At 53.0% G+C, this 14,396-nt stretch overlaps 4 protein-coding genes across 4 annotated transcripts; 3 read left to right on the forward strand and 1 right to left on the reverse strand.

The window, feature by feature from the left end:
• Positions 1-73: 73 nt before the first annotated feature.
• CC1G_12349 (hypothetical protein) lies at positions 74-2,388 on the reverse strand (the record flags this gene model as incomplete). Its single annotated transcript, XM_001834218.2, has 3 exons — positions 74-1,475; positions 1,563-1,739; positions 1,997-2,388. The coding sequence occupies 3 exons, from the start codon at positions 2,386-2,388 to the stop codon at positions 74-76; spliced, it is 1,971 nt and encodes a 656-aa protein (XP_001834270.2).
• Positions 2,389-3,948: 1,560 nt separating this feature from the next.
• Positions 3,949-6,291, forward strand: CC1G_15320 (hypothetical protein; the record flags this gene model as incomplete). Its single annotated transcript, XM_002910367.1, has 6 exons — positions 3,949-4,304; positions 4,601-4,640; positions 4,946-5,280; positions 5,343-6,073; positions 6,133-6,206; positions 6,256-6,291. 6 exons carry the CDS (start codon positions 3,949-3,951, stop codon positions 6,289-6,291), a joined length of 1,572 nt encoding a protein of 523 aa, XP_002910413.1.
• A 278-nt stretch (positions 6,292-6,569) lies between these two features.
• CC1G_15321 (tuberin) lies at positions 6,570-11,680 on the forward strand (the record flags this gene model as incomplete). The annotated part of the gene is made up of 3 exons (XM_002910368.1): positions 6,570-8,416; positions 8,481-10,707; positions 10,757-11,680. The coding sequence occupies 3 exons, from the start codon at positions 6,570-6,572 to the stop codon at positions 11,678-11,680; spliced, it is 4,998 nt and encodes a 1,665-aa protein (XP_002910414.1).
• Positions 11,681-12,377: 697 nt separating this feature from the next.
• Positions 12,378-13,761, forward strand: CC1G_12351 (alpha-ketoglutarate-dependent taurine dioxygenase; the record flags this gene model as incomplete). Its single annotated transcript, XM_001834220.1, has 6 exons — positions 12,378-12,482; positions 12,536-12,605; positions 12,660-12,897; positions 12,969-13,170; positions 13,224-13,589; positions 13,648-13,761. 6 exons carry the CDS (start codon positions 12,378-12,380, stop codon positions 13,759-13,761), a joined length of 1,095 nt encoding a protein of 364 aa, XP_001834272.1.
• Positions 13,762-14,396: the final 635 nt, after the last annotated feature.

Raw genomic sequence — 14,396 nt, forward strand, 5'->3', positions numbered from 1 at the left:
CGGTACATTGGCATAGCACATAGGCATAGCGCATACAACATAGGACATACAAGATAAAAAGCTATAAAATAGTCTAATAACCCAATAGATACGACACAGTCATATATACGCTGGGAGGAAACCCAAATAACCACTCTCCCCAAGTGAGATTATTATTAGAATGATGCGACGGATCATTCGACCCCCCTACACCGCTTGTAGCAGGTTCCGGAGCCCACGGTACGTGTCTCCTTCCCTCCATAGTCGTGCGCACGTCACCCGTCGCACCAACAGACCTGGCGGACGAATCATTATCTTGCATAGATGACTCCTCCTCCACGTCTGTCATATCGAATCCGCCAGGCAAGAATCCGCTAGGGATTGACTCAGAGTCCTCGGACGGGACTCTGTGGGACATGGCTCTGGAACCATCCTGGGATACGATGCCAGAGTCTCCACGAAACCCCTCGTCCAAGGAATCGCTGCGGGAGGAACCACCTTCGTCCTCCCTCCCCTGAACCTCCACTTCCGCCGTCACTTCCTTGACTTCTTCCCAGTGCCGAAAAGGAAGACCACCGATTATTTGAGGGCTGGGTTGAGTTTCGAATTCGTCAGCGAGGCAGTTCGGGAAGGTCGGGACCGCACCGGTACCTGCTGCCCGCACTTGCTGGGTGGTCAAGTCAGCAGCGGCAGCAGCAGTCCCAGCGAGGGTACTAACCTGCAACGCGGGATTCGCATTCGTCGTCGACATCATCCTACTCGAGATCGCAGGCCCATATCCAAATCCCGACAATCCTTCCTCTCCGCCGCCTTCTTCAGGCACCTCCTTCGCCTCGGGAAACATCACCCACGCATCGTCCTCCGCGTCGTCCAATCCCACCTCCCTCGCCGGTACACTGATATGCGCAAAGGAACTCTGTCTCGAAACCAGCTTTTCCCTCTCCTCCTCCAAACTCCTCATCTTGACCTTCAACTCCTCAACATCAGCCTCAAGCTCCCTCTGCATCTCCACATCATTCTCCTTCTTCACAATCTCAATCTCCTTCGTAAGACCCTTCAAATTCTCCTGGAACCTCTGGATGGACGCCAGCTTCTCCTGCTGCAAAGCCAGACCCGCGTTCGTCTCCGCCATAGACTTGCCCTGGACCACCATCTCCCTCTGGATCGTCAGGTAAGGAATCGGGGGTTTGGCGAGGAGTTGTCGGAGGATCGTCTGCGCTGACTCGAGGGAGCGGGTGTACCGCATGAGGGCAGCACCGGCGTCTAGGATGGGCCGGAAGAACACGCCCTTCGAAGCCAGCTCGGCTGACCGCGCGGCTCCGACATGTTCATTCACCTCGCTCCACCTCGAGGTGGTAAGCACGACGTTTGGGTAGGTATGCGACCCGCATAGCTTCTGGAACATCGTAAAGTTGCGCTTGGAGAGTGCCCCCATGCGGACATCCGAGATACGGTGGAAGTACAACACCCCTTGGAGCTTGTGGCCTTTGATAAACCTGAATTAACCATCGTCGATAATTAACAAGTAGACAGTGACATGTCAGTAATTTACGAGTGGAATGAAAAACCCGAGTGATACGTACAACTTGGCCAAAAAATCAGAGATGGTGCCAAGGACTTCCGCATCGCTCCTATTCGAATCGTCGAATCCAGGTGTATCGATAAGACGCATTTTACGGCCGTCCAACGTAAAAGGTTCAGACACCGCAACATCGTTCGTGCAGGACTTGAGGCCCGAGCTGACAGGGAGACGCGAGCCACTAACAAGGTTAATGAACTAAAAATAAAACAGGGACAAAGTTAATATAAGCTTATTTGAAGGCAGACTCGGCGTTGACGGGAGATGTAATGACGACTTGCGCAGTGCAAATCGATGATGGGGGAGGGAACAAAGGAGAATGGGAGAACACTTACAGAGGTTTTACCAGACCCGCTGCTGCCCATTACACTGCCGTCACAGATAAATCAGCTTCCACCATCCAATAACCATCTCACGAAAAACACATACAGAACATACACCTCTTCATCGTCCGCCACCACGCCCCTCGAACTACTGGGCACCTGGATGTGAAGCGAAGGAACAGGAGGCCTGCCTCCGTCAATCTTCAAGGTCAAATCCTTCGGTGGCGCACGAGGGGTCCTCGTCGACCCGTCGACGACTCCCTTGGATTTCGATCCCTGCCCAGCAGCGCTGGACGAAGGCACGGACTTGGCGGGTTTAAACTCCAAGCGTGTATCGTCGAAGCGCCGCTTGATTGTGAACCCAGTGCCCCCACCAGCGCTACTACCAGTAGCGAAAGGGTTCGTGCGACGTGTACGAGTAGCAGTGCGTCCGAATATCGATGGCGCTGCAGAGGTCGGGAGGGGGATTTGCGACGGAGGCGGATGAGTCGATGTTGAAGCCGACATTGTAGAGTAAAATTAACGAGCTTGAGATATTGCAATAATGGCGAATAGAGGACGAGTGTTCAGACCCGCTGAAGTCTATGCGAGAGTTCCTGAGTGAGGGCGGATTGTCTATGCTAAAACCCCACAGCCAGAAATCCTGCACTCTATAAAGCCCTTGAGGATCACCCAGCACCCTGTTTTCAGAAAGCCCCTGAAACCTGCTCCTGGCCCAAACATTCAGAAGCTGACTGCTTTAATGCACCAAACAGACAAGGCCGCCGCAGCAAGCCTTGAGTCTTTCCTCGAGGCAAGGCACCACGCAGGCGTCGTTTCACAGTGAATGACCGTTTAAAGAACCGACGCGGAGGGGTGAAAAAAATAGTACGGACCGCAGGCAGTATGAAGCAAAAGGCTATGCAAAACAACAACCATGTGCCCGGGTAGGGATTGGACGCCAGGCAAAGGCGAGGTTTTCATACAATTGGTCAGCGAGTTTCCGATGCGAAGGTGGGTCAATGATGATGATATTTCCGAGTCACCATGGAAGGATTTAGACATGGTGATCGAGCGCCGGTTTGCGGGTTGTAGGTGCTAGGGCCCAGCATCAGGCCACGGACGCGAGCAGAGGCTGTTCCAGTGAAGAGATCAACATGAGCTGTGAAGCACATGAAGGATGGCGGGAGATATGCTGGGAGCCTGCACAAAGCCTGCAGGCAGTTAGTATCGAAATATAAAAGGGTCCCTGTATTTGGAGACCAACATTCTGAGTATCCTGTCGAACCCATCGTGTACCCATTTTAGCACGAACAGGCCAAGGAGTTTCAGAGTCACTTTGTCGCGATTTTATCGCATTTTTTGAGCGAGAAACGAGCTAGACGCGATTTGGGAGGGACAAAAGAAAAAGCAAGCAGCGAGCGGAATCTGATCAAATAGTACCGTTTCGGATGTTTTGTAGATAACGAGTGGAAGCTGATTGACTCTCGATGAATTGTCCAGGCCATGGAGTCCCCTAGTGACCAGAAGTCGAAGTAATCCAAGAAGAGAAAGTGGTTTGTCGTCGATTGGAGACTGCGATAGACCAGATGGGGGGTTAGATCTGGGCGACCATAGGTACGCCACACTGCAAGGTCCGACACCATGGTCTCTGGAGAGGATCTGAATCCAGAAGGCTCTAGATGTCAGCTGTGCCATGTGTGGTTCCAGTTGAGCGGGCGAATTGAACGTCCTAGAATCTAAAGGGCAACGGAGAACGAGAAGAACAAGTTTAAGAGTGTCGAGGCGGGAATAAAGATGACGGATCTAGAGCAATTGATGGGGAGGCCCAAATCGAGCACATCTTTCTCGCTAAGGCTTGCTCCGCGACCACCAACACATCGTCCTCCACAAACAACTACACAGAGACTCAAGTCCAGTCCACCAACGCAAATCCTGAACGTAATTGGGCTGTCAGGTACGCACGACATTGAGTTCTGACTTGCCTCGTGGCCTGATCTGTTACGAAAACAGAGTATTTTTGAATACTTGCTGGGATTATAGATTCGATGCGCTTAGGCCTGGAGTGAAGGATATTACAAGATTTACATGTCGACGAGTTCGGATCCACCAGGCAGATCAAGTTCTGATTCGAGGCACTACCCCCAGCGCGACCTTCAGTACCAGTACCCACAGCGAAGCCCTAACCGAAGGTCAACTCCATCCATATCGAGATTCTCGGAGCCACAGCAACATCATCATCGCGACCATTACAATGCACCAACTCCCCCAATCCCCCTCCCTCTTCCCCTCGTTGCTGCCCCGGCTCCCCCGTCCACAACCTCCTCCTCGTCCGTATCTTCTTGGAGCTCGGCGGGTGGACTAGGCGGAGATAGGCACACCCACAGGATCATGGAGCCAAAACCATTGAGGATTCCGTACGGCCTGTCCTCTGGCCCCGCGAGGTGCGTTCGATCTGACTTGTCTGGCCGCGTGTCTTGCTTATTTCGGTCACAGTCCATCCATGTTCGGAAGATCTGCATCAAGTTATGTCGGAACGAGCGATTCTAGCGCGTATGCAACTGATCATTCAAGGAGTACGTCCTCTTTGTCGTGTCCAATTGCTTTACACTCAGAGAAATATCCAATGAACAGGCCAATCCACTATCCCCTCGAACGCAGAGCGCCGTCAATCCATCTCAGTGAGGCTGGAATTGCTGTTAGATGCTGTCATTGGTCCCGGATGTTAAACGTTTACCAGGCACCTGGTCATGCCCTCCCTCATCAAACAAATGAATCCCGTACGTGTCATCTCATGTACAGGACCCTGACGTGCGGTATTCATCTCGCTTACTCTTTCAGCCTATTTCCTTTCCTCTTCAAAAGCTGTAAGCCTTATTCTCGTTTCAGCAAACGCGTGCTGATCAGTTGTGCAGAAGCTGGAGAGCATATTGGATGAATCCCGATCAAGTGAGTGCAGTTCAGGATGTGTAACAGGGTGTAAAGCTGACGGAAACAGGGTTGTCTGTTCGCACTCCGTCGCTGGTGAGTCTACCTGTCATCATCCCTGGACTTTAGATTAACCACCACGCGTCCCGAATCCTAGGAAAACGACCCTACCCCACCCATCCTGAGCAACGCGATTTACGAAAGGCACCTGTTGAAACACCGTCACGGCTTCCCCCTCTGGAGCCCTCACCCCAGTGTCCAGCTCCCCAAATCATACGTGGACAAGGGCGTCAGGGTTGGAGACGTCGGAATCATCACTCAGTATGGCGCCTTCGATTATCTGTTCAACATTTGCCTGCCTGCGGAGCACCCCAACAACTCGGGTCCCCTCCCTGATGGCTTCGTCCCTCTCCTGACCCAACAAAAGGATATCAGTGAATCGCCCGAACATCCTCCAAATAGCTGTTTCTGCAGTTCAGTCAAGCAGGCGAGGTGCGTGTTCTCTCCCATAAGATTACAGTGTCATGATTTTGATCAATGATCTTTCCTTACAGCCACCTTTCATTCGAGAGTACAGCTTCTGAAGGCGCGATCCTGATCCTCCCGGAGGGCGCTCACCACGAGGACATCCGCAACCTTTCCAAATTCCGCGAATATGCCGCCCACCACGCGCACAGTTGGTACAAGTTTGCCAACGGCGTCTGCGGCCGCGAGATCGAAAACGGCGAGCTTCACCTCGTCACCGGGTGTGACAAAACGGCGAACTGGGGTATGGCCGCGTTCTCGGGGGATCAAGTGAAGAGTCAAGGACAGGAAAACCAGAGCCAACAGCAAGAACACCAACAACTTGGGAGTGCAGCAACTAGCCCTGTTGTTACATTAACGTTCACAACCCAGGTCGGTCCAGACGGTGAAAGCCCCGTGTATTCTTGGGAGAAGAAGAACACGTCGATGTATCATGGACATCCGGGCCATATACATGTGGAAGCCAAGTCTTCGTCATCATCTACCAGCCAAAGTCCAATTTCCGCAACAACCACGACGACACCATCAGGATCGTCATCGATTGGAGCTACCCCGGGAACGGAAAGGTCGAAAAATCAGTGCACGTTTGTGAGGTCGCATACGATTTCGCTTAGTGACGACGAGTGGTCAAAGGTTATGGCGTCGATCAATGTCGGGACTGCAGCGAGTGGTGGAGGCGATTCAGCGTCGGATACGAGCACGATTGATTTGGTCGCGAAGAGGTCGAGGAACACGTTGAAGAGGTTCTTCTCGTCCTTTGGTGAGTGCTCCTCGTTTGTGATCTGGTGCGCTCTGTGTATTGATTTGGCCTGGTCGCAGGTCCAAAAAGCAGCAACTTGTTGGCCAAATCCCCCGGGGGCTCTACGCTGATGTTTCCAGAGTTTCCTTCGAGGGTGCGCGTTGGGTCACTTTCCATTCAACATGGACTAGTTGTACTAACAGGGGATGGATAGATCGTTCATCCGGCTACAATCATAAACAAGGTTTTGTTGCAAAAGGTGCGTGGACGTGCCGTGGTGCGACGTGATAGGTGCTGAGGAGTTGGTCCACAGTGCCCTCAAGCACGGATAGCGGTAACACATGATGAGGACTGGGCTCTCCTGTCTGACGCTGTATGTGGTTCTTTGCCTCCTGGACAGAAACGTTGCTGAACGTGTAGCAGGCACTCCAATCCGTTGATGCTAACAAAATATGGGCTGAGATATCAGAGAAGTTCGATATCAACATTGATCCCTCAGGTTCGCTCGCAGCACACCATGTTGCTTGCCAGACTACTCAAGTACTTTACAGGGACTGCCTACCTCTCCGTCAAAGACTCGAAACAAAAGGACGCGCAGATTCCAGACATCAGATTCAAGAGCCCACCCCTAGAACTATTCCCCTTTGCCGACGCACCCCTGCCAGGTGGATTAGTGGAGTCAGACTTCACCATCGAGCTCCTAATCGAGATGATCACATCTCCCACCGCCCCCACGCCCTCCCACATCCACCTCCTCTCCGTCCTCCTATCAAAACAGACCCCTCCCAGGTTCTCCGCGCTCCAGCCCGTGCTATATCGGTTATGTTCTCGACGGTCCAGCCTCACCCTCCAAGCACTCGGCTACGAAGTCATGGCGGCTTACTGGAACAACTCCAAAGTGAAGAACGCGAGCTGGCCCACGACGTCTGATGCACTTTCGTGTTTGACATTCTTCCTTGACCCGAAGTCGCGTTGGCATCTGGATCTGTGGGAGGTGCGCTTTAAGGCGTTGGCTGCTGTGACCAAGGACGGGACGGACTTGCGTGGGATTGAGACTGTGGTCATCGAGGTTATCAAAGACTGCATCCTGAATGCGTTCCGTCTTTTGATCAACCCGCCAAAAGGGATGCCGGTCCCTCCTCCCTCGGAGTGCGAGCGGTGCATCGTAGTCGTCGGGAGGTTCCTCCACGAGCTGTTCGCCTATCGCGCTAACATTGCGAGGATTAAAGACGATGTACTGGAGAGCGTCTTCCAATTCTACGCGGATCTCATCGACGACCACATCCATCTGCCACTTCCTCAATCTCAAACAGTCCTCTCACCGACCGAAGTCCATGCAGTCCCAGAAAGATCGACACGGCGCGGTCACAAACGCCGAGCCCCATCCTTAACAAGCTTCATGTTCCTCGCTTCACCCACGCCGACAGCCGAACAATCCCACCCCCTCCCGACCAAATCCAAACACCCCGCTGAAATCGCCATCTCGCTCTTCCTTGGGCATGTCGGCACCCATCTCCTCAACCTATCCAAGAAACAATTCGAGCAGGTGCTACCGTTGCTATTTAGGTCTTTGGCATTTTGTGCCTCGCCGCTACCGCGTCTGACAGTTGAGCCTCAAGTCGCTGGGCCGAAGACGCTGGAGAATCGGATCGTGGAGATCCTGAACACGCTCGTTCCGAGTCCGATGTCCAACGTGTCACTGAGGATTTTAAGGAAGCATCTTACGCCTCGGCATGTTGGTGGTGTCGCGTTGCCTACAGCTGAAACCCCAACTGGGGAGGAGAACAGAGAGGAGGAAAGTGACAACGGAAACGGCGTGCGCACCAAAACCGCTTCAGCCGCAGTCGCACAGGACAACGCCAAGGCGATCCGGTCGTACACGCTCATGATCATGACCTCCCTAGGTGCCAGCCGGACGCTCCGAAACTACATCCGCCGGGCGCTTACGACGCGGCTGGAGAAGGCGTACCAGCCCCAGCAGGTGGCTGGGGGCAAAGAGGCGACCGGCCGTAGCTCCATCGATCAGGACCTACTGGATGTTGCGTGGTTGAAACATGATCATGGGCAGGGCCGGCCCGCCACCGAGTCTGGTGAAACGCGGGTGATATCCTCGAGTATCGATGCGTGGGTGGGTTGGTCGCCGGGGCTGCCTGATCTGGGGAAGGGCGGTTCGCCGCAGGGTGATATGTGGGATAGGATTATGGAGGGGAAGGAGAATATTCTGGAGGAGATGGCTGGGATTGTGAAGGATATCTACCAGGAGTTTGACTCGAGGGAGGATGGCGGGGTGCACGTTGATGCGTCTGAACTTGATCATACCAACGATGCGCTCCAGAGTCTGGCCAAGTATATCTTCACCCTCCGGTAAGTGTTTTGTTTAGGGTCGCGTTTCGAGGGATTAGAGTTGTACTGAACCTTCTTTTCCCAGGTCCCCCGATGGCAGTCCGTTCATCATTAATGTCTTCCACCCCGGTGAATCTCCCACTCCGTTGTTGCGCAGCATCACCACGCTTCTTTCCCGGGACTTTCATGATTCGCAAAAGTCGCTGCTGGCGGACATCTTGATTCAAGGGTGCGAGCATGTCACGGACGAGAACACTGCACGGATTCCAGTCCTTATGACCGACAACTACGACCTTCTCCCCCTGACATCGACGTGGTTGGAGCATTGGAAGCGACTCTTCGACCCGCGATTGCTATCCGTCAACCGCCCCCACACGAGGCGCACCATCATCGAGACGCTGTACGAGGTCTATGACTCTGTCAGGGAGAGTCAGTCGTATCGAAAGGCGCTCGCTCAGCTCGTCATGAGTGAAGCAGGCATCTTGATTGCAGCGGAATCCTCGGAACTCGTTTTCTCGATCCTGGAAGAGGAAGCTATTTCAGTGATCTCTGAAAGTGATCAACTCCAGGAAACGGGTGCGGTGGGAGAACACGATCCCGTCCAGCTTCTCACTTCCATCTTTTTCAACAACCCAGACGAATCCACTGCTTTACACGTCGTCCGGAGCCTCATTCACGTGTTCACAGAAATCGCATTCAAGTCACTTTCTTTCAGCACGGCTATTCAAGAAGTAGCGGTTACTATCTTCAATACCTTCCTTCAAGCCCTTTCTCGACTATCGCACCCCGAACCTAGGGTGATGATCCTCCAGTTCCTCATGCGATGGCGGGCTGATCGGGACCATCGCGTCTACTTTGCCCTGGAGGGTTACGACACCAATCATTCCATTGCCTATATGGCGTCGCTCATCAACCGACTTCCTGACTCTCTTATGAGAGCGCACAAGGACGAGATCCTGGAAGAGCATGTTGCCCGGAAGAGGCAACATCGGTCCCGCACGACGTATTCACGAACACCAACATCCCAAGGTCTTCTGGGTCGAGGTCGGTCGCAGACTGTGTCCGAGGTGAAGGAGACGAAGCACCACAAAACCCTTTGGCACCTCCCGGAAACGCTTCCGTTCAAGGTTCCCGAGCCGGATACAGTCAAGCACGGACTGCGCTCGTTTGGTGAAGGCGTGCTCCTCCCGATATCGAAGTACATCGCGGTGTTGGCGGATCTGATCGAGACCGACTCCAGCTGGGAGGTGGTGTCGTACATTCTGGTGCACCTACCCGTCCAACTCGCCAACAAGCATCTCTTCTGCGGGCCCACCACTCGAACCTCGATTATCAAGCTGTTGTATGTCCTCACGAAGGGCGTCATCGATGGTTCACTGGCTTCGCAGACGGCCGACGATTGCCCTGAGGGGCTGAAGCTCCGCGATCTGCAAGGCTTGGCTCACCATACCCTCTCCACGCTCATCAGTTACAAGACATATTTCGATCTACAACAACGCCAGTTGCTTATTGAAGCGTTCTTCTCTGGACTCAACGGACAGTTCTCGACCATCAAATGCTGTTTGCACGCTCTTGCGCTCACGGCCTTCGAGATGAGCACCTCGCTCTCCAGGTCCCTCCCCAAGATTTTGGAGAAGCTCGCCCAGATCATGTCCAATCCCAACATGGCTGTCCACATCTTGGCCTTCCTCGTGATGGTCGGCTCGCTCCCGACTCTCTACGCCAGCTTTACGGAGGAGGATTTTAAGATGGTCTTTGGTGTTGCGCTGCAGTATCTGCAGCATTACAATCAACTTCAAGAATCGCCAACGCGGTCGTGGGCGTTGTCCCAGCACGTTAGGCAACAGTCCTTCGTGACGCTCTACACGTGGTTCTCCGTCCTCAAACTCCGGGATCGAGAAATTCATATCCCGTATATCACTCGACAGCTTCTCTTGGCCAACGAAGGAAGGGAAGGGGTAGATGGTCTTACTCAAGTCTGCTTCGACTGGTTGGCGCGCAACACCCATGGCATCGCCAGTGCTGAGAAGTTAAAGCTGCAGGACGTCGTCCTACAGCCTAATATCGCGAAACCCGAGCGACCTGCCCTGTCGAAGACTTGGATGTTCGGGAACTCGTTCTTAACGATGAGGGATTTGGAGAGGCCGGGGTGGATTGAAGTGGTTTCTCGCCGACCTTCAGGGTCGGCTGGTCTCATTTGTCGGCGGGATCATTTCTTGGAGGTCATGAAGGATGGCGGGCCTCCGGCGTTGAAGGCTTTGTTCATGGACGGCCAGGATAACGGTGGAAGTGACGAACCACCACCTGACGAGGTAAGTGCGACATTGAGATTGACAAAGCGATATTCATGTTTCTCGTTAGGCATCCAACACCGACTCTGCTACTGACAAGGACTATGAAGCGGAGTTGGACCCTATCTCCTTTGCCTCCCACCTTTTCTTCCACATGAGCCCTCTTCCAGAGACAACTCCGGAACTGACAGACGTCAGCGACGCTCCCACCCTATCGAAATCCTTGGGATTATTAGATCGTACCCCCGTCATCGACACTCACAAGGTGGGAATCATGTACGCTGGACCAGGTCAGACCAACGAGATCGAGATTCTGGCCAACACCCATGGTTCCCAGGCGTACAGTCGCTTCCTCGACGGGATCGGAAGGCTGGTTCATCTCAGGACAGAGAAAGAGGTCTACACTGGCTCGTTGGATCCAGAAGAAGATGGCGAGTATGCCTATGCGTGGTGGGATGATATCAGGCAGATTCTGTTCCACACTGCCACGCTCATGCCTAACCGCGAACACGACCCGATGTTCAACTACAAGAAGAGACATATCGGTAACGACTACGTTCGCATCATCTGGAACGACTCTGGTCTCCCCTACGCCTTCGATACGCTCAAAACCGCCTTCCAGTTCGTGAACATCATCATCGAACCCCATTCCGTCGGAACGATATGCGCATTCTCTAATGACGCCCACGAAAACGAGTATTTCCGTGTCATTGTACAGACTGCGGAAGGGATGACGGAGTGCACACCGGTCGGCCAGTTCAAGATCGTCTCCGCCGTCAACCTCCCCCACATTGTTCGACACCTCTGCATCTTTGCTGATTGCTTCACTTCAATCTTCTCTTCAACGGATCATGATACCCTTCGTGTGGAGATCAAGTCTAATTGGAACTCGAGGCTTGACTCTATGGAACGCTTCAGAAAGAATGTTTTGTCGTTACAGCAGCAGAATTCGAACGATAATGGTAGTACTACTTCCACTTCGGTTCACATTTAAACAGCACGCTCTTTTCTTTTAGGATGCTTTTCTTTCTATTTCGTTACGACCTTTGTGATGACCCCTCTACCCCAGCATTGTATCATAGCTATCAAGCATTTTGCCTTCCTACAATACTTCCCAATGAAACGGTTTCCGTCTAGTGTGGTGCACCAGTGGGTCCATCAGATCTGGGTTCCAAAAGCGTGCGCCCATTGACTTCACCGGCACCACCTACGAGACTCAATTTTTTACGAATCCGACGACGCAGATGTGACCTGCCATCGAATATTGCACCGCCTCTTAAGTTTGCCCCTGCGCATTAATGGGACTGGTATGACGCTCCGCGGTAAATCCTCAATCAACTCAACGCCCTTCCGTAAAGATTACATCCAACTAAAAATTAGCACGCCACGCAAGATAACGGGCCCAACGCGTAAAAATAGCTCCTCGGAAAGCTAACCGAGAACGGAAGCGCTTCCAACCAGCGCGCCTTGCCATTCATTTGCGCCATTTGGGCCTTCGGTCTCGTCATTGGACCTCCTCCTGAGTGCATCCAGTGCACTAACCGCCTGCATGTCGCGAGATTACCTTGACATTGCCCCCTTGATGAAGAAGCTCTCGTGGAGAGGTATATAAACCCTACCACCTCAATCCAGTGTCAGCACAAGTGAACTTTACACTCTCATCCCCACTTCGAACACCCTTCTCCGTCGAAATGGCTCCCTCTGTTTCTGAAATCTCCCAGCCCGCTGTTCACCCCGCCTCCGCTGCTATAGAGCAGCTCAAGGCTAAGATCAAGGAGAACGGGAGCTTGCCCAATGTACGTCGCATTCTTCCGGGCGCTTGGGTCGACGCTAACCCTATTTACGTTAGGGTCCTGCCTATCCTGGATACCTTCCTCATTTCGATGTCAACGAGAAGTGGGGTCCTACTGAGCTGTTTGGTGCGACAACATCCCCTATGCGATGTTCATTAAGTTATTAACTACGGTTAACAGAGCACGTTGAACCCGGCCTTCGCGCTGACAAAGCGAAGCCCAACCTGCTCACTGCCAACACCAAGCTCAAGCATCTCAGCCCTTACCTCGGTACCGAAGTCGAAGGCGTCCAGATCTCTCAACTCTCCAAAGAAGGTCTCGACGAGCTCGCCTTGTTCGTTGCCGAGAGGAAGGTCGTTATCTTCCGAAACCAGGACTTCAAAGATCTCGGTTTCGAGCGTCAGATTGAGATCGCAAAGTGCGTTGAATCCGGTCTGTTATAAATGGGGAATTGTGCTGATGCAGAGCTTCATCATTGTTGCTGTGCAGGCACTTTGGTCCTATCCAACGCCACCCTACTTCGGGCAATGTAAAGGGCTACCCAGAGTTCCATGTTGTGTATCGTGATAACAGCTATGACTACTTCAAGGAGTATGTCACTGATTCACGAATTAACTACACCGCATGGCACTCTGATGTTGCCTATGAGAAGCAACCTCCTGGCACTACTTTCTTTTTCATCCTTGACCAAGTGCGTCCTCTCCGAATTTCCGAGCTCTATCGTTTCTTACCAGCCTCTTGCAGCCCTCCGTCGGTGGTGACACCCTCTTCGTCTCTCAAGTTGAGGCTTACAACCGCCTCTCTGACGAGTTCAAGAAGCGTCTGGAGGGATTGAAGATCGTCCACAGTGCTGTTGAGCAGGCTGAGGGCTCCCGAAAGCGCAATGGACCCGTCCGCCGAGAACCCATCGAGACTGAGCACCCCATCGTCCGAGTCCACCCCGCAACAGGCGAGAAGGCTCTTTATGTCAACCCCGTCTTCGGTCGACGCATCGTCGGCTTCAAGAAGGAGGAATCTGACGCTCTCTTGAACTTCCTGTATGATCACATCGCTCGAGGCGCCGACTTCCAGATTCGTGCCTCGTATGAGCCGGGAACTGTGGTTGTTTGGGTACGTGTCTTCGTTATACTTTGTAGATATTCCTCACTGATGTTGTCTCTTGATACAGGACAACCGAGTTACTGCACACTCTGCCATCCCCGACTTCAGCCCTGAGTTCCGTAGGCATGCTGTCCGACTTACGCCCCAGGCTGAGGTCCCCATTCCCGCTACCTTCGCTTAATTGCGCTCGTTTTTGTTGCACATCTGCGTCTCTGTACCATTATCATTTGTATTATAGAGTTGTACATTACATGCTTCAAGCGCTCCACCAATATGGATGGTTTTTGCAATTCCGAATCTCGAAGCGTCTTTGGCCTGTTTCAATGATCTGCACGCACGCCGTGATGCCATCAGATGTGTTGCCATCAGTTCTCTCACCCTTGCCATCGCCACTCACCACCGTGCAGCGACGATGAGGACCGACCCGTTTCCGTCTCTCCCTTCTGAGTTCTATAACTCTGACAATGGCGACCATGGTCTCTTCAAAGGTCACAACTAGGTCAAATCTTTCGAAATGGAAAGCTCTAAATCCCTCGGTGTCCACTTCCTCTGGTTGTCGGCCCCCGCCTGGTGACACTGAACCCACCTGTGGCATGTGGGGTGAATTCAAAGCTCTTTGTGGCCACGACTGTTCGAATGTGACGTTCCAGCCACCATTTTCCGTCACAGGGTGACGCTGGAAGAAGCGGAATCAGCGCGGTTGTCGGGAGCAAACCTACGACACACACGCATTCGACCTGGCAACAAGTGACCATCACGCGGTGTTACTAAGGTTTCGCGGTCTTCGACTCTTCCAGACATTTGAATTCAACAAAG

Source organism: Coprinopsis cinerea, assembly GCF_000182895.1.
Source record: "Coprinopsis cinerea okayama7#130 chromosome 10 map unlocalized cont3.10, whole genome shotgun sequence".
Classification (NCBI taxonomy): Eukaryota; Fungi; Basidiomycota; class Agaricomycetes; order Agaricales; family Psathyrellaceae; genus Coprinopsis; species Coprinopsis cinerea.